Source organism: Rhinichthys klamathensis, unplaced genomic scaffold, assembly GCF_029890125.1.
Source record: "Rhinichthys klamathensis goyatoka isolate OS25496 unplaced genomic scaffold, OSU_Roscu_1.1 h1tg000429l_1, whole genome shotgun sequence".
Classification (NCBI taxonomy): Eukaryota; Metazoa; Chordata; class Actinopteri; order Cypriniformes; family Leuciscidae; genus Rhinichthys; species Rhinichthys klamathensis.
This window is the reverse complement of record NW_026606925.1, coordinates 41384-65000: the sequence shown is the minus strand read 5'-3', so window position 1 is coordinate 65000 and position 23617 is coordinate 41384. Positions and strand designations below refer to the sequence as shown.

Sequence of the window (23617 nt, the reverse complement as noted above, 5' to 3'; positions counted from 1 at the left end):
GTAACTGAGTAAGGGAAAATAAAGTGTGAGAGTGTAAGTGAAAATAAAGTGTGAGAGTGTGTAAGTGTGAGTAAGTGTAAATAAAGTGAGTGTGTAAGTGTAAGTGTAAATAAAGTGAGTGTGTAAATGTGAGTAAGTGTAAATAAAGTGTGTGAGTGTGTAAATGTGAGTAAGTGTAAATAAAGTGAGTGTGTAAGTGTGAGTAAGTGTAAATAAAGTGAGTGTGTAAGTGTGAGTAAGTGTAAATAAAGTGAGTGTGTAAGTGTGAGTAAGTGTAAATAAAGTGAGTGTGTAAATGTGAGTAAGTGTAAATAAAGTGAGTGTGTAAATGTGAGTAAGTGTAAATAAAGTGTGTGAGTGTGTAAATGTGAGTAAGTGTAAATAAAGTGTGAGAGTGTGTAAGTGAAAATAAAGTGTGAGAGTGTTTAAGCGTGAGTAAGTGTGTAAATGTGAGTAAGTTTAAATAAAGTGAGAGTGTGTAACTGAGTACGTGTAAATAAAGTGTGAGAGTGTGTAAGTGTAAATAAAGTGTGAGAGTGAGTGTGTAACTGAGTAAGTGAAAATAAAGTGTGAGAGTGTGTAAGTGTAAATAAAGTGTGAGAGTGTGTAAGTGTAAATAAAGTGTGAGAGTGTGAGAGTGTGTAAGTGTAAATAAAGTGTGAGTGTGTAAGTGTAAATAAAGTGTGTGAGTGTGTAAGTGTAAATAAAGTGTGTGAGTGTGTAAGTGTAAATAAAGTGTGTGAGTGTGTAAGTGTAAATAAAGTGTGAGAGTGTGTAAGTGTGAGTAAGTGTAAATAAAGTGTAACGCCCGTTTCACACATACTCCGTGCAGTGTGTGTATGCGGTGTGTGCATGCGGTGTGTGCATGCGGTGTGTGTGTGCATGCGGTGTGTGCATGCAGTGTGTGCATGCGGTGTGGTGTGTGTGTGCATGCGGTGTGTGCATGCGGTGTGTGTATGCGGTGTGTGCATGCGGTGTGTGCATGCAGTGTGTGCATGCGGTGTGGTGTGTGCATGCGGTGTGGTGTGTGTGTGCATGCGGTGTGTGCATGCGGTGTGTGCATGCGGTGTGTGCATGCGGTGTAGTGTGTGCATGCAGTGTGTGCATGCGGTGTGTGCATGCGGTGTGTGCATGCGGTGTGTGCATGCTGTGTGTGCATGCGGTGTGTGCATGCTGTGTGTGCATGCGGTGTGTGCATGCGGTGTGTGTATGCGGTGTGTGTATGCGGTGTGTGCATGCGGTGTGTGCATGCGGTGTGTGCATGCGGTGTGTGCATGCGGTGTGTGCATGCGGTGTGTGCATGCGGTGTGTGCATGCGGTGTGTGCATGCGGTGTAGTGTGTGCATGCAGTGTGTGCATGCGGTGTGTGCATGCGGTGTGTGCATGCTGTGTGTGCATGCGGTGTGTGTATGCGGTGTGTGTATGTGGTGTGTGTATGTGGTGTGTGCATGCGGTGTGTGCATGCGGTGTGTGCATGCGGTGTGTGCATGCGGTGTGTGCATGCGGTGTGTGCATGCGGTGTGTGCATGCGGTGTGTGCATGCGGTGTGTGCATGCGGTGTGTGCATGCGGTGTGTGCCTGCGGTTCGTGCATGCGGTGTGTATATGCGGTGTGTGCATGCGGTGTGTGCCTGCGGTGCGGTGTGTATATGCGGTGTGTGCATGCGGTGTGTGTATGCGGTGTGTACATGCGGTGTGGTGTGTGCATGCGGTGTGTGTGCGGTGTGTGCCTGCGGTGTGGTGTGTGCATGCGGTTCGTGCATGCGGTGTGTATATGCGGTGTGTGTATGCGGTGTGTGTATGCGGTGTGTGCCTGCGGTGTGGTGTGTGCATGCGGTTCGTGCATGCGGTGTGTATATGCGGTGTGTGCATGCGGTGTGTGTATGCGGTGTGTACATGCGGTGTGGTGTGTGCATGCGGTGTGTGCATGCGATGTGGTGTGTGCATGAGGTGTGTGTATGCGGTGTGTGCATGCGGTGTGTGCATGCGGTGTGTGCATGCGGTGTGTGCATGCGGTGTGTGCATGCGGTGTGTGCATGCGGTGTGTGCATGCGGTGTGTGCATGCGGTGTGTGTATGCGGTGTGTGTATGTGGTGTGTGCATGCGGTGTGGTGTGTGCATGCGGTGTGTGTATGCGGTGTGTGTATGCGGTGTGTATATGCGGTGTGTGCATGCGGTGTGTGCATGCGGTGTGTGCATGCGGTGTGTGCATGCGGTGTGGTGTGTGCATGCGGTGTGTGCATGCGGTGTGGTGTGTGCATGCGGTGTGTGCATGCGGTGTGGTGTGTGCATGCGGTGTGTGTATGCGGTGTGTATATGCGGTGTGTGCATGCGGTGTGGTGTGTGCATGCGGTGTGTGCATGCGGTGTGGTGTGTGCATGCGGTGTGGTGTGTGCATGCGGTGTGTGTATGCGGTGTGTATATGCGGTGTGTGCATGCGGTGTGGTGTGTGCATGCGGTGTGGTGTGTGCATGCGGTGTGGTGTGTGCATGCGGTGTGAGCATGCGGTGTGTGCATGCGGTGTGTGCATGCGGTGTGGTGTGTGCATGCGGTGTGTATATGCGGTGTGTATATGCGGTGTGTGCATGCGGTGTGTGCATGCGGTGTGTGTATGCGGTGTGTGCATGCGGTGTGGTGTGTGCATGCGGTCTGTGCATGCGGTGTGGTGTGTGCATGCGGTGTTTGTATGCGGTGTGTGCATGCGGTGTGTGCATGCGGTGTGGTGTGTGCATGCGGTGTGGTGTGTGCATGCGGTGTGGTGTGTGCATGCGGTGTGGTGTGTGCATGCGGTGTGTGCATGCGGTGTGTGCATGCGGTGTGGTGTGTGCATGCGGTGTGTGCATGCGGTGTGTGCATGCGGTGTGGTGTGTGCATGCGGTGTGTGCATGCGGTGTGGTGTGTGCATGCGGTGTGTATATGCGGTGTGTGCATGCGGTGTGGTGTGTGCATGCGGTGTGTATATGCGGTGTGTGCATGCGGTGTGTGCATGCGGTGTGTGCATGCGGTGTGTGTATGCGGTGTGTGCATGCGGTGTGTGCATGCGGTGTGTGCATGCGGTGTGTGCATGCGGTGTGTGCATGCGGTGTGTATATGCGGTGTGTGCATGCGGTGTGTGCATGCGGTGTGTATATGCGGTGTGTGCATGCGGTGTGGTGTGTGCGGTGTGGTGTGTGCATGCGGTGTGTGCATGCGGTGTGTGCATGCGGTGTGTTTATGCGGTGTGTGCATGCGGTGTGTGTATGCGGTGTGTGCATGCGGTGTGTGTATGCGGTGTGTGCATGCGGTGTGTGCATGCGGTGTGTGCATGCGGTGTGTGTATGCGGTGTGTGTATGCGGTGTGTGCATGCGGTGTGTGCATGCGGTGTGTGCATGCGGTGTGTGTATGCGGTGTGTGCATGCGGTGTGTGTATGCGGTGTGTGCATGCGGTGTGTGTATGCGGTGTGTGCATGCGGTGTGTGTATGCGGTGTGTGCATGCGGTGTGTGCATGCGGTGTGTGTATGCGGTGTGTGTATGCGGTGTGTGCATGCGGTGTGTGCATGCGGTGTGTGCATGCGGTGTGTGTATGCGGTGCGTATCGCCGGACCGCACCCGCGTGCAGTGTGAACGCTCTAGCCTGTTAACATGGGTACAGGGGAAAATACGCACTGCAAACGGAGTATGTGTGAAACGGGCGTAAGAATGAGTGAGTGTGTGTGAGTAAGTATGTGAGTGCGAGTAAGTGTGACTGTGAGTGTGTGAGTAAGTCAAGTCATCTTCATTTATACAGCGCCTTTAATAACGTAGACTGTTTCACAGCAGCTTTACAGTGATAACAGGAGATTACAGTAACAGAGAGTGTTTAGGCTTTACAGCAGATCTAGAATAAAGTTATTTTCCAGATAAAGTTAGTTTGATTGATTCACTTCTGTCGCAACGATCATTAGTTATTAACTTAGGGGCCGCTAACACGACACCGCTCTCAAGTTCTCTCTACGCAAACTTTAGAAACGCGAGCCTGTGAGAACGCTGATGGCGCACACATGCGTATTAAGAGCTCATTCTATAGGTATGCGCGTTTGAGTATATGTGTCCTTCCCTAATAAACCAACCCTCAACAAACTACTTGTCTGGCCTTAAAATTTATAATACCGAATTGTATCGCTTCGGCGTAGCCACTCGAACCGGCATTACAGAGGAGAAGGAGGAGGCCTTCACAGGGAGAGACTAGAGACACTTCAGGACTGCGGTGTCGTCGCGTCCAGCAGGTCCTTCATCAGATCTGGAGTGTGTGTGTGTGTGTCTGTGTGTGTCCAGACGCAGGTCCTTCATCAGATCTGGTGTGTGTGTGTGTGTGTGTCTGTGTGTGTCCAGACGCAGGTCCTTCATCAGATCTGGTGTATGTGTGTGTGTGTCTGTGTGTGTCCAGACGCAGGTCCTTCATCAGATCTGGAGTGTGTATGTGTGTGTGTGTGTGTGTGTGTGTCCAGACGCAGGTCCTTCATCAGATCTGGAGTGTGTGTGTGTGTGTGTGTGTGTGTCCAGACGCAGGTCCTTCATCAGATCTGGAGTGTGTATGTGTGTGTGTACAGAGTGAACAGCAGCGGTCCTAGTACTGAGCCTTGTGGTACGCCATACTGAACTTGTGATCGATAAGACATCTCTTCATTTACTGCTACAAACTGATAACGGTCAGTTAAGTATGATTTAAACCATGCTAATGCAATTCCACTAATGCCAACATAGTTTTCTAGTCTATTTAAAAGAATGTTGTGGTCAATAGTATCAAATGCAGCACTAAGATCGAGTAACACTAATAGAGAGATACAACCGCGATCGGATGATAAGAGCAAATCATTTGTGACTCTGATGAGAGCGGTCTCAGTGCTATGGTACGGTCTAAATCCGGACTGAAAATCCTCGCAGATATCATTTCTTTCTAGAAAGGAACATAGTTGTGAAGATACTGCTTTTTCTAATATCTTTGACAGAAAAGGCAGATTCGAGATCGGCCTGTAATTGACTAATTCTGTAGGATCAAGTTGTGTTTTTTTAACAAGTGGTTTTATCATAGCCAGCTTAAAGGTTTTTGGTACGTATCCTAGAGACAAAGATGAATTAATGATATTAAGAAGAGGATATATGACATCTGGAAGCATCTCTATCAGTAGCTTAGTCGGTATAGGGTCTAACATACAAGTTGTTGATTTAGATGAATTAACGAGTTTGCAGAATTCTTCCTCTCCTATGGCAACAAATGAATAAAAATTTTCCTCAGGGAGACTACACTGCACTCCCTGATGCGATACTGTGGTAGACGGTTGCATAGTTATAATTTTGTCCCTGATATTATCAATCTTATAAGTGAAGAAGTTCATAAAGTCATCACTGCTGTGTTGCTTTGACACTTCTGGGCTTGAAGCTTTCTTTTTCGTTAGTTTAGCCACTGTTTCAAATAAATACCTAGGATTATGTTTATTTTCTTCTAATAGGTTTGAAAAATAAGCAGATCTAGCAGCTTTTAAAGTCTCTCTGTAAGCAATCGAGCTCTCTTTCCACGAAATCCGAAATACCTCTAGTTTAGTTTTCTTCCAGTTGCGCTCCATTTTTCTGGCTGCTCTCTTAAGGGCCTGTGTGTGTGTGTGTGTGTGTGTGTGTGTGTGTGTGTGTGTGTGTGTGTGTGTGTGTGTGTGTGTGTGTGTGTGTGTGTGTGTGTGTGTGTGTGTGTGTGTGTGTGTGTGTGTGTGTGTGTGTGTGTGTGTGTGTGTGAGAGAGTGTGCTCGCTGTACCACGGCGTTGGACTATTTTCTTTAATCTTCTTTAAGCGCAACGGAGCAACTGCGTCTAAAGTGCTGGAAAAGAGAGAGTTAAAAGTTTCTGTTGCAATATCGAGTTCTTCTAAGCTATCTGGGATGCTGAGATGATGAAACTGATTAGGAAGATTATTGATAAAGCAATCTTTAGTGGCAGAAGTTAAAGGTCTAACGTATGTGTAACACGGAGTTGGCTTTGCAGCCTTGGCTAAATGTAATTTACATGAGACTAGATAATGATCTGAGATGTCATCGCTCTGCTGCAGAATTTCAACATCTATCAACATCTATTCCATGTGATAATATTAGATCTAGAGTATGATTACGACTGGCGAAGTCGAACATCATTAGTGCTGACGAGAATAATTATCTTAGAGAATTTACGCTTAGCATTAGCCAGCACTTTTAAATTTGCTTTGATGTCAGGCAGAGCGCAAACGTGACTATGGTGGCTGGTGTCTCTATTTTCACGTTCCGTGTGAGAATCACCAATAACTAGGGCACAATCAACAAGATTCACAGTGGGTGTTTCACTGAGTGGGGAGAAGCTATTTGTTATGGTAATCGGAACGTGAGTGAGTGAGTGTGTGTTATTATTGAGAAATGTGATGTCTAACTTATGGTCTCTCTCTCTCTCTCTCTCTCTCTCTCTCTCTCTCTCAGTTCTGCTGGCTGAGCCTGTAGAGAATGGCAGCATCGAGGGCAAAACCCTGAAGATCACAGATTTCGGTCTGGCGAGAGAGTGGCACAAGACCACTAAGATGAGCACGGCGGGCACGTACGCCTGGATGGCCCCCGAGGTCATCAAGTCCTCCACTTTCTCCAAGGGCAGCGACGTCTGGAGGTGAGAGAGAGACACACACACACACACACACACACACACACGCAAACTCAACATGTGACATTAGAAACCGTGTCAACTGCTCTTCAAGACTTACCGGTTAACCCAGTGTTTCCCAACCTTTTATCAGTCACGGCACCCTACAAGAAACTCGACACTACTTTGATACGATACCTTGAAATGTATTGATTTTCAGTAGCACTGTAAATAGGCCTTATGTCATTAGATATATTTAATATTAACCTTTTTTTTTGCCCGTCAATTGAAAGTCAATTTGTTACTTTTTAAGGGAGTAACACAATATTGTACTGCATTACTTTTCAAAGTAACTCTCCCAGCTCTGATTCAGACAGTAGTGTGTCCCACTGTTGGTAGAAGAGGTCACAGCTGCGTCCCTGCGTCAGCATTCATTGGTTAATGCTTTTAGACAATTACAGTAACTTTCTACAGTAACTTTTTGAGACCGATTGAGAAAGCGTTTCTCAAATGTTCTCCGTCATCTTCTCAAAGCTGAGGACTGTGTGTAAATCTCTTCAGATAGTCTGGAAGCGGCTTGTTTCCCTCTAATAAGCTCAGCTGAATGTCAATGCTGCTCTCAGATTAACTGGCTTTAAATTCATCGCCCACAGACACAAACTAGACGTATCGCTTCACCGTTTTCCCTTTAATACACGCTTCTCCTCTGCAGGGAAACATCAAATGTTCTCGTCCAATTTACAGGTCTCGATTGAAAGAGCTCTCGGGGAGTTACTGCAGCCTCGCAGGGCTTTAAAGCGCTCGGATCTGTGTGTTCAAGCCGTGCGGAGCGAGAAGCTCTGGTGTTTGTGTGTGTCTGTATATGCTGTAATTAAACGACTATATAAAACTGCTGTGGGCGTCTTACTCCCACTCTCTCTCTCTCTCTCTCTCTCTCTCTCTCTCTCTCTCTCTCTCTCTCTCTCTCTCTCTCTCTCTCTCTCTCTCTCTCTCTCTTTCTCTCATTTATGACACTAGAAAAATAAGAATTGAACGAAATGCAAATTGTGTTCCTTAACCTAGTGAAATCCAGAATTTTAATTGACTTTCGGTATTACAAGGTTATGGGGGATCTTATGTCTTGGATTGATTTGGTGTTGTAGGGCCTCTGTGTAAAAATGATCAATGAGAGTTTGCAGTTTGTTCATGTGTTGTGTTTGATTTGGGTATTTGATATGAATTGAATGTGTATATTTGTGCACTCCCTTAGGTAGGAACTGATGATACTAGTTTAGGATAGTCGTAATAAAGGAGTGTTGAAATAATTAAAAAAAAGAATTCTCTCTCTCTCTCTCTCTCTCTCTCTCTCTCTCTCTCTCTCTCTCTCTCTCTCTCTCTCCCCCCCCCCCCCCCCCCCCCCAGTTATGGTGTGTTATTATGGGAGCTTCTGACTGGTGAGGTCCCGTACCGAGGGATTGATGGTCTGGCTGTGGCTTATGGAGTCGCTGTAAACAAACTGACGCTTCCGATCCCCTCCACCTGTCCTGAACCCTTCGCCATGCTCATGTCCGGTGGGTCCATCCATATATGCATCCATCCATCCATCCATCCACCCGTCCATCCATCCGTAGATCTATCCACCCGTCCATCCATCCACCCGTCCATCCATCCATACATCTATCCATCCATCCATCCGTCCACCCATCCACCCATCCATCCACCCATCCATCCACCCATCCGTCCGCCCGTCCATACATCCCTCCATCCATCCACCCATCCATCCATCCACCCGTCCGTCCATCCATCCATCCATCCATCCATCCACCCATCCATCCACCTGTCCATCCATTCCATCCGTCCATCCATCCATCCATCCATCCATCCACCCATCCGTCCGCCCGTCCATACATCCCTCCATCCATCCACCCATCCATCCGTCCGTCCGTCCATCCACCCATCCACCCATCCATCCATCCACCCATCCATCCACCTGTCCATCCATCCATCCACCCATCCGTCCGCCAGTCCATACATCCCTCCATCCATCCACCCATCCATCCATCCATCCATCCACCCGTCCATCCATCCATCCACCCATCCACCCATCCATCCATCCATCCATCCATCCACCCACCCATCCATCCATCCACCCATCCATCCACCTGTCCGTCCATCCATCCGTCCATCCATCCATCCACCCGTCCATCCATCCATCCATCCATCCAGACATGCATCCATACATCCATCCATACATCCATCCATCCATCCATCCACCCGTCCATCCATCCATCCATCCGTCCGTCGATCCATCCATCCATCCATCCATCCATCCATCCACCCGTCCATCCATCCATCCACCCGTCCATCCATCCGTCCATCCGTCCGTCGATCCATCCATCCATACATCCATCCATCCATCCACCCGTCCATCCATCCGTCCATCCATCCGTCCGTCCATCCATCCATCCATCCATCCACCCGTCCATCCATCCGTCCATCCATCCATCCACCCATCCATCCATCCATCCACCCATCCATCCACCTGTCCGTCCATCCATCCGTCCATCCATCCATCCACCCGTCCATCCATCCATCCATCCATACATGCATCCATACATCCATCCATACATCCATCCATCCATCCATCCATCCACCCGTCCATCCATCCATCCGTCCGTCGATCCATCCATCCATCCACCCGTCCATCCATCCGTCCGTCGATCCATACATCCATCCATCCATCCACCCGTCCATCCATCCGTCCATCCATCCATCCACCCGTCCATCCGTCTGTCGATCCATCCGTACATCCATCCATCCATCCATCCATGCATCCATACATCCATCCATCCACCCACCCGTCCATCTGTCCGTCCATCCATACATACATACTATTTTTATCAGTAGAGTATCTGATGGTCTTTCTGACTGTACGGCCTGTAAAACCTTCAAGCTTTTAAAATGATTTAAGTCTTTAATGTCTGTCTTGACTAGCTTTGCCAGTTAAGTTTCATTAAATGCTGTGTATGTGTGTGTGTCAGAGTGCTGGGACCAGGACCCGCACCGGCGGCCCAGTTTCAGCTCTATCCTGGAGCAGCTGACGGCCCTGGAGGAGCAGGTGAAGGAGGAGATGCCACAGGACTCCTTCCACTCTCTCCAGGAGGACTGGAAGCTGGAGATCCAGGACATGTTCGACGAGCTGCGGGCTAAAGAGAAGGTGCATCATGGGATAGATTAGACCTGTTAAACCTGATCACTGCTCTCTGCTTTCATGTTTCAATGGTCAATCACTCACATGCACTGACAAATCGTGTTCATAAAATGGTTTTACATTATTATCAATAACTCTAATAACTACGGCATTTCATAGACTTTTCAAAGGGACTCTTCAAACTTTAAGATGACCCAAAATCGTTTTAAAAGGAGATAACACAAGCTTTAAAATAAGCTAAGACAGCTCAAAATCAAAATGAAAACTGACAACCTATGTCTTAATTTTATTAATTTTCGTGTCATTTTCATTTAAGAACCAAAGATTCTCACAGTCTTGGAAAACCTGTATATATGAGGTCATGGAAGATAATGACATCTTAAGTCATGGAAGTATCGACTAGGGATCGACCGATATGGATTTTTTAGTGCCGATACCGATACCGATTTTTTCCCCATCAGCCTTAGCCGATGACCGATACGGGCTGCCGATTTTCTTGAGCCGATATTTGGAGCCGATACATTTTGCTCCCTCAATTTACATCATAAAAATGACATGATGTTAACAAATGTTACAGGTCTCAATTTAATAAAAGTAAGATTTATTTAACGTAAAAAAATCTATATTTAACAAATAGTAAAAACATGTGAGGTAGAACAAGAACAAGTAGATAAACAATATTTAACAAATATTAAAAACATGAGGTAGAACAAAAAAAAGTTCACTGCTGAAAATAAATATTTAAGCATAAATAAAATAATTACACTATTGCACACAGTAGCAACCAGCATAATAAAGTGCACAGTGCACACTGTACTTCATTTTAAAAGTAACGAACTATTTACTGCCATGGTTTAAATTTGTCTACATAAAATAAAATGAGCATGTCTAGTCTCTAATATCACTGCGATGGCGAGGGAGACACACACCACACGCGTCCAAACCTCAGCCAGGTGGTCGCAAAAAGCACGGAACAACGTTGGTATTACTTAATCCTATGACCAGTGTTCGTAACAGCTACCGTACGCATACTAGTGCTGTCAAAATTGTTCAAATGGCGTTTGTATATTCCCTCTAAAAAACATACTTGAGCATATCGTCGTGCATTTGGTCAATGACGCGCATTACGTCAATAACAGGACAAATTAATACAAAGAGACATAACTAATAGTATTAAGTAGCTTATTTGAGTTTAAACATATTTGACAACGTATTACTACAAAAAAAAAACGAGTAAATCAACTAATGGCCAAGACCGCAGAGCTCACTCTGGCTCGCCCGGACTCGCAGGCGCACTCTCTCTCTCTCTCTCTCGCACTCACCCTCACGCTCTCCGCGCATACCGGTTTAAATGAACAACAACAAACAAATGTTGAGTGCTGATCAAGAGTTTTGTGCAAGCAATTTAAGGTATATAGCAGGCTTCATTCAGTGATTGAAACAAATACATTAATTGAAGTTTCACAGAACATAGAACCGACACTGAGCGCTCCGAGCGAGCTGTGCTGTGGTAACGTTAGTCTGCTACCGCGGGCGTGTTTTTCCACATTCGAATATTAATTTTCACCTTCAAAATTCAGTTTTTTTTAAACTATTCGAATATATATGCGTATTTAGAATATTCATTGACAGCCCTAATGCATACTGAACGGATAGCCTACAGCTATTTGCAGCTCCCTAAATACAATGGCAAGCAAGCAGTTTTATAGACGAGTCATTCGCGTTTTCCATTTGGACCCACAAACTTGCTTAGCTATATAGTTGCAACCACATAACAGTTATAAAGCAACGTGTTTCCATTTTCAAAGTGTTTGACAATATTTCAGCAGTCAAACAGTTAAAAGATGCTTTGAAAGTTTAAAAGTTACCGTTATCTTGAAGCGCAGGTTGCACTCTGCTAGTGGGGGAGGGACAGTGCAGGGTCTGCACGTGAACTGCAGCGTCTCCAGCAGCACAGAGCTGCCTGTGGACGCCTGTCTATAAATAATGCCGGGAAAAAACTAACGGCGAACGCAGCAGCCGCATATCGGCCGATTCCGATACACGTAAAAAACGCAAATATCGGCCCGATATATCGGCCGGCCGATATATCGGTCGATCACTAGTATCGACAGAGAATATACATTTTTCTTCTTAAGTCGAGGTCTAAAATATTTTATTGAGTAGAAATTGCCATTTGCAAGTAAAAAAAAACCATATCGGTATCAACAAAAGTTCAAAACAAAGGGAGATATTTTCTTTTAAAGAAATCGCTTTTTAAGGACTACAACAAACGGCTGGTAGGAACTACACGAGCTTCCTCCCGGGTTAGTGACATCACAGACCCTAACATTTACATAAACCCCACCTCCGGAAATGTGATTTATAGATTATCATGACAGAATATGCTAATCAATGACGACAAGATAACTACACATCAGATACATAAATTCATCAACTAACCATTCAGAAATGTTGTCACTTCTTCTTGAGTCTCTCCATCTTTGTCTGACTCCGGTTTGAACCTAAAAGGCTAAGTTTTTGTAAGTGTTCATTGTTCAAAAGGTTGACAGCAGTGTTCGGACAAAGAACTTTCAACCCAAACATGGCGAAATATCATGATGTGCTTGTTGCATGTGTGTATATGTGTGAACACCCGTGTGTGTGTGTGTGTAGGAGCTGCGCTGTCGTGAGGAGGAGCTGAAGCGTGCGGCTCTGGAACAGAAGTCTCACGAGGAGTTCCTCCGTCAGCGTGAGCAACAGTTGGCGCAGTGGGAGCAAGACGTGTTCGAGCGAGAACTATCCCTGCTCATCCTGCACCTCAACCACAACCAGAAGCCCAACGTCAAGAAGCGCAAGGGGACCTTCAAGAAGCACAAGCTGAAGGTTAAGAACGGGGAGAAGATCAGCATGCCTCAGGGTGAGGCCTTCACCACACACACACACACACACACACACACACACACGGAGGAGCGCTGCACGATTCATCACAGTTTACATGTAATCGCACTTAAACCGGTTTGGCTTTTGGCGATTATGAAATGGCAATGCTGTGATTATTAGTTATGTGCAGCGTGTCAGTGAAGCACAGCTCAGTAAACGCGGCTCACTCTGAAACACTGCGACTTTGAGACACTCATAACCAGTGTTGTGCTAGTTACTAAGAAATAGTAACTAGTTACAGTTACTAGTTACTTCATTCAAAAAGTAACTCAATCAATTTGTTGATTACTTACACCAAAAAGTAATGCGTTACTGTTAAAAGTAACTTTTTTCAGTTACTTTAAAAAAACAACATTATTTAATGTTCTCATTAATGCCCTTTTATGCGTTATGGTCTATACAAACACAAAACTGACTTAAACAGAAAGTAATTTTTAAACACTATTTTATTTTAGTCAGACCAGCACAAACTGAATATATCACAAGGATTTCTGAGGTGACTCGCTATGCTGACTCAAGATCTTCGCAGACGCGCCAGAGAGAAATGCACATTTCATACGGATTACATAAGCAGAGAGCAGTCTGCAGTCTGTTTTCTTTCGTTTTGAATTGTTCTGTTTAAAAGTAGACATGTCTGTGAGGCAAGTAGGCTACCTTATACGCTGAGTTTCACTTCATTTATGAGACGAGATCCAGTTCACGCGCCGGCGCCTCCGTGTCTTGATTATCTATCGTCTGCTATATTTACTTCTTATTTATTAAATCCAGGCAATTGGTTGATGAAACATTGATTAAAATTAAGATACAATTAATACAAAACGAAATTCACTTTAAAGAAAGGTTTTGTGCTTTCTGTTTGATATCTCTGCAAGTATTAAAGCATCTTTTAGTGCCGCTTTCAGAGCGCTCGCGTCCGTAACAGAGAACTGTCACGTCCGTAACATTGTTTTTTCCTCATAAATGCGAACACTAAAAATAAAATAAAATGAATATTTTGTTCTGTGGAGACTGAGAGCCAACCCTTCTTCATTCGGTGGGTAGTAGTTTGCGCAGTGTAATTCACATAATTACTAAAAAATATTTATTTTAGGCCTATAAAATTCAGCCCGTATAAATGTGTATTTTCTTAGCTTAGACAATGGACAAAATTCATTTGATTCTTATAATAATGTAACATTATTGTGAAATTGATTTATTTATAGGCTATTTGCTATTAGTATAGTAAAGCCTATGTTTTTATCCAACTAGCCTATGTGTGGGCCTTATGTAAAATACGGGACAAATCGCGTCCCTTATTGATTTGATACGGACGCGTCATTTTACTTGTAAATACGGAACAATTCCGTATTTTAAGGGACGGGTGGCAACCCTACCACCAATCCTACAATGCGTCACTGCTGTAAACAGGTTAGGCTGTAGGCTACACTTCAGCCAAAATGAATAAATTAAAAAAAGTAACGGACAACGCACCATATGGTTACGGTAAAGGAGTTAATTTATTTAAAAAGTAATGCGTTACAGTATGAGTTACTGTCAAAAGTAACTGCGTTACAGTACTAGTAACGCGTTACTGCCCAACACTGCTTATAACGTGCATTTGAAAAAGCAACACGCGTTAAACATCTTTCCAAACATGAGACGCATTTATGAACCTATTGTCCAACAAAAGACAACATTTAATAACACACTTTTACTCTAAACTCACTTCATCAGGACAGCTGAGTTCGTCCTCCTGTGAGATGATGCGCTTCTCACACAGAATACGGCAGTCGTGTGTTTATTAGTCGTGTTTCATCAGAGTGTTTCAGTCTTCTGTTTATTCAGATACAGCGATAGAGGTTTCCTGGAATGATGTGTTAACGTCACACACGATGCTTGTTGTTTCGTTTTAAAGCTCATAGGAATATACTAGATTTTCACATTTAATGAAGGAATGTGAGCCATGTTTGCCCATTCAGAAGCCACCACAATGATGCTAGGTGTTGAAGGAGTTTAATGGGATATGGGGGTCCTAATAGTTTTTAGGGCGTTGCTACTGTCAAAATTATTCAGACAACAGATATAATTTTTTATATAGTTTCACTAGTGTGTGCAGGACACTATAGTTAATTTATGTAAGTGAGGAGAACAAAATAAAGTAAACTGTGACATATTACACCCAGTAATTCTTCATACAGTGACTACCAGTAAAGATTGGGACCAAAAGTGATTCCTCCACTTTGAGCTGATGATGTTTTGCTGAAGTGTGTTTTCTGTAATTGCTAATGCTCTTTTTACACACACACTGAACAACATGAAGCATTGCTTGGTCACTGGTTGAGCTAAACTGGTATTATCTAATTGTGTAGTTAAATTTAACAGCTGACAGATATTCAACATAATTCATGTGTGAGAGTCTAACAGAAGGACGGACAAAACCAGTCAAATATCCACTGATCTGAGAACTCCATTTTCTTAGCTATAGCGAATAAACTGTGATAATGTGAGAAATGTTGAAGCTGTCTGAATACATTTTAGTTTGACTGTATGTGGTTGATAGGCTGTTCTGGATCATTTTAGTACATTATGCAGTTTCTAGGATGTTCCGGATTTTTATTATATGATTTCACAGCTGCTGCTAGGATGTGTGGAGTAGTTGCTAACAGACATAATCTGTTGTGATCAGTGTATTTAAGCAAATGGCACTCTCAGAGCCTCTAATTATTACACTCTCTTTATTTAAGATATTAATGAGGTGCAATCACACAGTAATGAGGTGTTATGACACTAGAATGGAAAAATAACAAGTTAACATATAACAGAGAGCAGAACACAGAAAACACACACACATTTCTGCACATCGTTAGTAATAATTAACCATGTTGTACTAACCGGTGGTTTCTCTGTTAAGACAAGATGCACTGGTGAATAGGGGAAAAAAATTCACTCCCAACATTACCGTACTATTACAGTGCATTAAGACAACTGCTTTGTATTACAAGTTTTCTGAAATGTTGTTTAAAAACGCAGATAAATAAGTAAATATGCCCTAATTTACATTCCAGAAGATTAATATGAACACTGGATAAAGTCAAGTTCAAAATTCCTGTTTGATTTTGTTGATATGTTAGAGTTAAAGTTTTTTATAGAAGGATTTTTTGATTTCTCTTTTTATCACTCCATAAATCAGAAAATACTGTCAACAGAAGGAAAAACACATTTTCTCCATGTTTTTAGGGATAAAATGTTATAAAAATCAGTTTGAATGATATATGAATAAACCCCTCAGTAAAAACCTTCAGAATATAGATGTGAATAAAACTCTAAATTTTGGTGTATATAAGTGCTACTGAAGTGGAGAAAAAACTAATTTATTGATGTGTATTGTAATTGAACTCTGCGGATGCAAATAGATAAAGTGCAATAAATAAACACTAAAATGTGTATTTTGGATGTTTTCTTTCCACTAGTCTGAAAGAAGACAAGTTATGGAAGCAGTACATTGATGAGAAAACAAAAACTCTGTTTTTGGTTGTAGTATCTCTCAGTTGTTTTCATGACTAGTGTTGAATGTACATGTTGGCTGTGATCTCATTGTAAATCTCGCTTGTTTTCATCTGTGTAGATTTCATCCATAAGATCACGGTCCAGGCGTCTCCGGGCTTGGAGAAGAGACGTAATTCTCCAGATCTGGGCTCTCCGTCCATCGGCCCGCGCTTCCGAGCGATACAGCGTGAGTGTGTACAGATATATCATTCCCTCTATATATCCTTCTACGTGACGTGTAAATGACCTCGGTTTAGGTAAACTAACCTATAAAAGACTTTACAGTGCTTACTTGCGGCTTGTTTGGTGAACTTACAACAAGATCTTATCATTACTTGTGTTCTTATATAAAATATATTGTTAGCTATATATAGTCGCTGTCGGGTGGAAACCTCGTATCGCCATATCTTTATTTATTTATTTTTCTTAAATCTTAGTCTAGCTTTTGTCATCAGTGCTGCTTTAAATGGCCTGTTCAAAGCACTTCATCTTTTATAACATGAGATTTTGGCTAAATGACACAAAAAAACGGAGTGCCCACATATAGCTGCAGTAAACTTTAACCTGTAAGTAGATGAACACGTAACTATGACCGTCTAATGACGGATAAAAGCATGCTTGTCCAACAATGGCTGGTCAAAAACCTTGCACGTCCAATTGAGATTGATTTTATAAAAATGTTAATAATATGACGACACATGCAAGTGTCTGACCATATATAAAGCCACAATATTAACATAATCATAGTAAAATATGGGGCGTATACCAATTTTAATTGCAATAAACACTTATTGTGACCAATAGAAAAAACATTGTATTTTTTAAATAATTAAATGCTGTGTTGTCAATGGTTACTGCTATTATGAGCTTAATCAAAGTATTGTGTTTGCATGAGGTAAAGTTTAATAGCAACTTTATTTATATAGCACAGTTAAAACAACACAAGTTGACCAGTGTGCTTTACAATGTCACAAAGAAGAGAAAAGAGCATCACATAGGCAACACATATAATACAATTGTCATGGATTAAAAGCTATTGAAAACAGATGTTTTGAGTTGTCCTTTAAACTCCTGCACAGTTATTGCCTGAATCTCATTATGCGGGTGCATGTAAACATAGTCCTCGAAGCTGTTCTCTGTTCCTGTGCTCTTCAGTTTCATTGATCATAATGCGAGAGGTCGAGTTCACCTTTTCTTCCGGTTTAGACTTCAAAAGATCAGTTTTCCATCAGTGTGAACATGCATTTGTGTGCGTCTTCAGAATCTCTGTCGCCACATGGCGGCGCTGTTGTTTCATCACATCTGAGTTTGTTCTGTGTGTGTCCCAGTGAGTCCCAGTGAGAGTAAGTGGAGTTCGGTTTGGCCACTGGAGTCTCTTCCTCTCAAGCAAGCGAACGGTGAGAGGAGATTCACTCCTCATCTGAGCCCTAAGAGCCCCAAGAGCCCCAAGATCCTCCGACTCAGTGCGCCGGAGAACAGGTGAGTGTTTGCTCAAGCGTTTGTGTGCAAAACAGATGAAGTCAAGTGGTCTGATGTGTGTGTGTGTGTGTGTGTCAGTCTGTCGATGAGAGCCAAACTCCTGGACATGGACAGTAATGAGAATGACGAATCTAAAGCTGATTTCGAGGAGTACAGACCCGTCACACCATCCAGCCACAACGGTAACACACACACACACACACACACACACACACACACACACACACACACACACACACACACACACACACACACACACACACACACACACACACACACACACACACACACACACACACACACACACACACACCAGTGCTGCCCATGTAGTGAAACATCTTAAGGTTAGTCATTGCTCACTGTCAGTGTCTGCTTGTAGTGTAATTGTCTCTGTATGATCAGCCAGTCCTCTGGAAATCTGAACAGCTGTACTATATATATATACAATCCTGTTTAAAAGTTTTGGATCTGTAAGATTTTTTATGTTTTTAAAAGAAGTCTCTTCTGCTCACTAAAGCTGCATTTATTTGTTTAAAAAACAAAACAAAAAAATACAGTAAAAACAGTGACAATTTATTACAATATTACATATTAAAATAACAGTTTTATTTACAGTAAAACTACAGTAAAGTGTAATTTATTCCTGTGATCAAAGCTGAGTTTCAGCATCATTACTCCAGTCTTCAGTGTCACATGATCCTTCAGAAATCACTCTAATATGATGAAAACTTATGATTACAGTTGTGTACAATTTTTTTCATGATTATTTGATGAATAAAAAGTTCAAAAGAATAAAAAATAATCTTTTGTAACATTACAAATGTCTTTACTGTAACTTTTGATCAATTAAATTCATCCTTGATGAATAAAAGTATTGATTTATTTTATTTCTCTCCCCCCGAAAATTAAATAAATTCTGACTGACCCCAAACTTTTCAACGGTAGTGTTTAATGTTACAAAAGCTTCCATTTCAGATAAATGTTGTTCTTTTGAAGTTTGTTCATCAAAGAATCCTGAAAAAAAAATGAACACAATTGTTTTCATCATAAATGTATCTTGAGCATCAGATCCTCATATTAGAGTGATTTCTGAAGGATCATGTGACACTGAAGACTGGAGTAAAGCCTGGCTCACACTACAGGAGTTTTAGGCCGATTTATGCCCGATTTTCCCCTCCCGAGAATCGGAGAAAAAATCTTGTCGAGGACCTCGATCGGTTCCGATGTTCGGCACAGATTATCTGGTAATGTGAGGCATTCACAGATCGAATCTTGCACCTCCCGATCTGCTCTTACACAAATCGGGCTCGCCCCGATCATATCAAACATGTTTGATATTTATCGGGATGAGCAAGATTGTGATTACGTCAGTACTGTCACAATAGCCAATAAGTAGGGCTGTCATGGTGAAGGAATTTCCATTGAGGTAATTTTGAGTGACTCATCAGCGCGATGCGCGCATTATCTCCATTTATCCATTTATTGCTAAATAAATAGCCTAAGCATAATACAGTATAATAAATAATAATAATAAAATACTAAATGCATAATAAAGGCATCTGAAATAATAAACTAAGTAGCCTACAATCTAGTGTTGTCAAAAATATAGATTTTTCGATATCGATCCTGAACCATCTGCAACTCTTCCGTCTTCCGCAGGATGCACGCGATCTTCAGTAGTGAACGCGCCAGAGAGAAATGCACATTTCATACGGATTACATAAGCAGAGAGCAGTCTCTGGTCTGTTTTCTTTCGTTTTGAATTGTTCTGTTTAAAAGTAGACATGTCTGTGAGGCAAGTAGGCTACCTTATATGCTGAGTTTCGGTTCATATGAAGTATATCGCCGACGCCTCCGTTTCGTGATTATCTATCGTCTGCTATATTTACTTCTTATTTTTTTAAATCCAGGCAATTGGTTGATGAAACATTGTTTAAAATTAAGATACAATTAATACAAAACGAAATTCGATTTAAAGAAAGGTTTTGTGCTTTCTGTTTGATGTCTTTGTGAAAGTTTTAAAGCATATTTTTAAGTCGCTTTCAGAGCGGTCATGTCCGTAACATTGTTTTTTTCCTCAAATGCGAACACGAAAAATAAAATAATATGAATATTTTATGTTCTGTGGAGACTGAGAGCCCTTTCTTCATCCGGTGGGTAGTAGCTATAGCTGTAGGCTATTACTTTGGTTTGCACAGTGTAATTCACAGAAATAGGCCTAGGCCTACACAAAAATATTTTCATTATAAAATATTTATATTCATTATAAAGTTATATTCATTCAAAGATAGGTTAAATGAAACAAGCTGTTAATTATTTTAATATTTAATTTTAACTTTGAGCTCCACTTTACAATGCTCAGCTGAGCAGCAATGGGCATTGAGCAACGCTGCTGATGCGTTACTTTCATAGAGATCTATGGCATTGATTCATTGTATTGAACAGAGCTGACGCCATTCATTAGAAATATCCTTATTAAAAGGATGATTTTTTTTTTTTTTTTAAAGATTCCTTTCGCTTTCCTTGGTCACACGGCAACCTTTTCACGAATATGACTTGATATGAAGGACAGATATTTTGTTTACATCCACCTTTCCGCTCCCGATCTGTTGCGTGAGATCACGTGAGGCGCTTTCTCTGGCACGAATCTTAATAACATTGTGTAGTGTGTGATGCGCCACGATTTTCAAATCTTGTAGTGTGAGCATGTTTAAGATTTGAGGTAAGAAAATCTGCAAAGATTCTCCTTAAGTGTGAGCTGCAACCAGATTTCAAAATCGGTTAGGATTTTAAAACTCCTGTAGTGTGAGCGAGGCTTAATGATGCTGAAACTCAGCTTTGATCACAGGAATAAGTTACACTTTACTGTATATCTTTTGACTGGTAGTGTGTGTATATGTCTGATATTTCTGTGTGTGTCAGAGGGTTCAGAGAGTGAGGAAGGGGGTTCGTCCCCCTGTGGTTCCCCGAAGCCGGATCCCCGGGGTCTGGCGAAGAACACACACCGTTCTCTGCTCAGCAGCGCCGCCCTGCTGGCGTCCGTCGCTCTGGGGCGCTGCCTCGAGGCCCAGCACCCCCCCATCCCCCCGCCACGGGCCTCGTCCCGCACGCACCTGCCCGTGCCGGAGCCGGAGCCGGAGCCGGAGCCCGTGGGAGATCTGATCTCCTTCAGCACAGACTCTCTGCCCCGGGGGTTCCTGGACTCCCTGAAGCCTCCCGAGATCAAGCCGCTAATGCTGACGCCGCTGACGCCGCCGCCCCCGAACCCCCGGGACCGGGACCGGGACCGGGAGCGCAGGACGCAGGACAGTGCCGGAGACTGGACGGCTCACGCGAACGGAGACGCCGAGGTCTCGCATCCGAGCGGAGAGCGCAGGAGGCGGGCGAGTCACGGACTGCACTCCGCACAGCTGGGTAACACTCCACCTTCACTAACCCAGCTCTAGCTACTTTTAGTTATTTTGCACTTCATGCAACACAAATTGCGTCTATGCAGTTTCTTTGTTCAATTAGAATTGCAACTTAAATTTCAACTATCGGCCAATCGGCTGTCTAGAAATCCCATCAGCATTAGCCGTTTAGAAAACGTGAGTTCTCCTCTATATCAGAGTCAGTGTTCCTGAACTCCTGAAACGCCTCCATTAGTCTCGAGTTTCTCACGGGAACACGTCACAATATTCCTCATTATAATAATTCATGCGCAGAATAAAGGGGCGGGGCCTGGTGGAGTTAGTTAGTAGTGTGTTAAACTGGCGGTTATGGAAAGGGGCGGGACATTTCCCAAACACACTCGAAGCGCTTGACTAATCACAACACACTGCTCCAGCCGACCAATCAGAGCACAGTGTGCTGTTCAGAAGGAGGGGCTTCATAGAGACAGGAAGTAAACAGAGCGTTACTGACAGACTGGGAAGAGAGGAGCCGCAACAATGGAGAATATGAGGAGAATAATCAACATTCAAGCAGGAGAACTGTTCTAGTAGAATAGATGGCATTTTTTAAATAGTATTTTGAAATATGAACTACTGTCCAGAACCAGTAAATATTTAACATAAAACTAAGATGTTACTAGTGCAAGAATTAAAATACAATACAACTAAGCCGTGCAGTTGCTGCTGTGAATGTGGCGTCATTGGTTCAAATTATGTTACATTTACGTCTGTGCATTTATCCGAAGCTTTTCTCCGAAGCGCTGGTGAACTGACACTGATTCACTTCTCTCTTTACTAGTGTTGGATCTTCCGTTGTGTCAAGACACGTTTGAGGCGGAGGACAAGTCCCCGATGCCGTTCGCCCTGTACCCGGACCCCCGTTTGTGGAGCCCCAAAACCCGTCGTCTGGAGGTCAACATCGTGCCTCGCCCACGCCCGTCCCCGAACCGGCCCCGCATCGACCCGTGGAGCTTCGTATCGGCCGGCGCCGTGGACCGAGCCGGCGTTAGGAAGCCCGCCAGCAGTCCCACGAGCCCTCGCCTGGGGTTCCAGCCCTCGCCCAACAACCCCTTCACGAACTGTGACCCCTTCCCCGCGCCGGACTGTGACCCCTTCAATCTGAAGGTGGACCCTTCCATGAACTCGGACCATGGATCGACCTTTGACCCCTTCTCCACCCCCTTCCCGACCTCGCGCTCGGCGCCCTGCTCGACCAACGGCAGCCCGAATCTGTCTCTGCGGGTCGCCCCGCTGAACCCGGCCGACTCCCCGCTCATAGACCTGGGCTGGGCTCGGCCGGTGGAAGAGCGGGTCCACCCCCGCAGGAGCCTCGGCCTCAGCCCGTTCCGGTCCCCGGCGCTGCCCAGAGACGACCGCTTCTGAACCCTGGCCCATAACAGGGCTGCACCTTACGTCCAGATTAAACTGACATCGCGATACTGGTCAAAAACAGTGGGAATATTCCCAATCCAAACTCACCTAGAAAATCACATGCTCATTCTAGAGTTATTTCCCAAATATAGCTATTCAAGATCCGGCACATGTGGATTCAACACGGTCCAGATCCGGCACACATCCGGCACATGTGGATTCAACACGGTCCAGATCCGGCCCACATCCGGCACATGTGGATTCAACACGGTCCAGATCCGGCACACATCCGGCACATGTGGATTCAACACGGTCCAGATCCGGCCCACATCCGGTACATGTGGATTCAACACGGTCCAGATCCGGCACACATCCGGCACATGTGGATTCAACACGGTCCAGATCCGGCCCACATCCGGCACATGTGGATTCAACACGGTCCAGATCCGGCCCACATCCGGCACATGTGGATTCAACACGGTCCAGATCCGGCCCACATCTGGCACATGTGGATTCAACACGGTCCAGATCCGGCCCACATCTGGCACATGTGGATTCAACACGGTCCAGATCTGGCCCACATCCGGCACATGTGGATTCAACACGGTCCAGATCCGGCCCACATCCGGCACATGTGGATTCAACACGGTCCAGATCCGGCCCACATCCGGCACATGTGGATTCAACACGGTCCAGATCCGGCCCACATCCGGCACATGTGGATTCAACACGGTCCAGATCCGGCCCACATCCGGCACATATGGATTCAACACGGTCCAGATCCGGCCCACATCTGGCACATGTGGATTCAACACGGTCCAGATCCGGCCCACATCTGGTACATGTGGATTCAAGCGATGCACCGATATGATAATTTTGGCCGATACTGATAACCGATAATTCTTTATATTTGAAAGCCGATAACCGATATATTGGCCGATGAATCTAAATCTTCAAGCTTTGAGACCCTGATTACTAAAACAAAAGTCTCACCATTAAATCCATGTCCAAAACACACAATTATAATGTTCTCATGATCATTTTATGTATGACAGCTATGTTGCACTTAACAGTATTTTCCTGTTTTGAAGT

At 44.3% G+C, this 23617-nt stretch overlaps 1 protein-coding gene across 2 annotated transcripts in view; it reads left to right on the top strand.

The window, feature by feature from the left end:
• The window catches only part of LOC130071061 (mitogen-activated protein kinase kinase kinase 11), a 40844-nt gene extending 18211 nt beyond the window's left edge, over positions 1-22633 (top strand). For both annotated transcript variants that reach the window (XM_056235673.1, XM_056235672.1), the window contains 9 exons: positions 6454-6634; positions 8009-8157; positions 9628-9803; positions 12453-12696; positions 16324-16431; positions 17573-17723; positions 17802-17905; positions 20646-21137; positions 21954-22633. In XM_056235673.1, coding sequence (XP_056091648.1) covers positions 6454-6634; positions 8009-8157; positions 9628-9803; positions 12453-12696; positions 16324-16431; positions 17573-17723; positions 17802-17905; positions 20646-21137; positions 21954-22537 — 2189 coding nt within the window. In that variant the 3' untranslated portion in view covers positions 22538-22633. The remainder of the gene's footprint in view (positions 1-6453; positions 6635-8008; positions 8158-9627; positions 9804-12452; positions 12697-16323; positions 16432-17572; positions 17724-17801; positions 17906-20645; positions 21138-21953) is intronic.
• Positions 22634-23617: the final 984 nt, after the last annotated feature.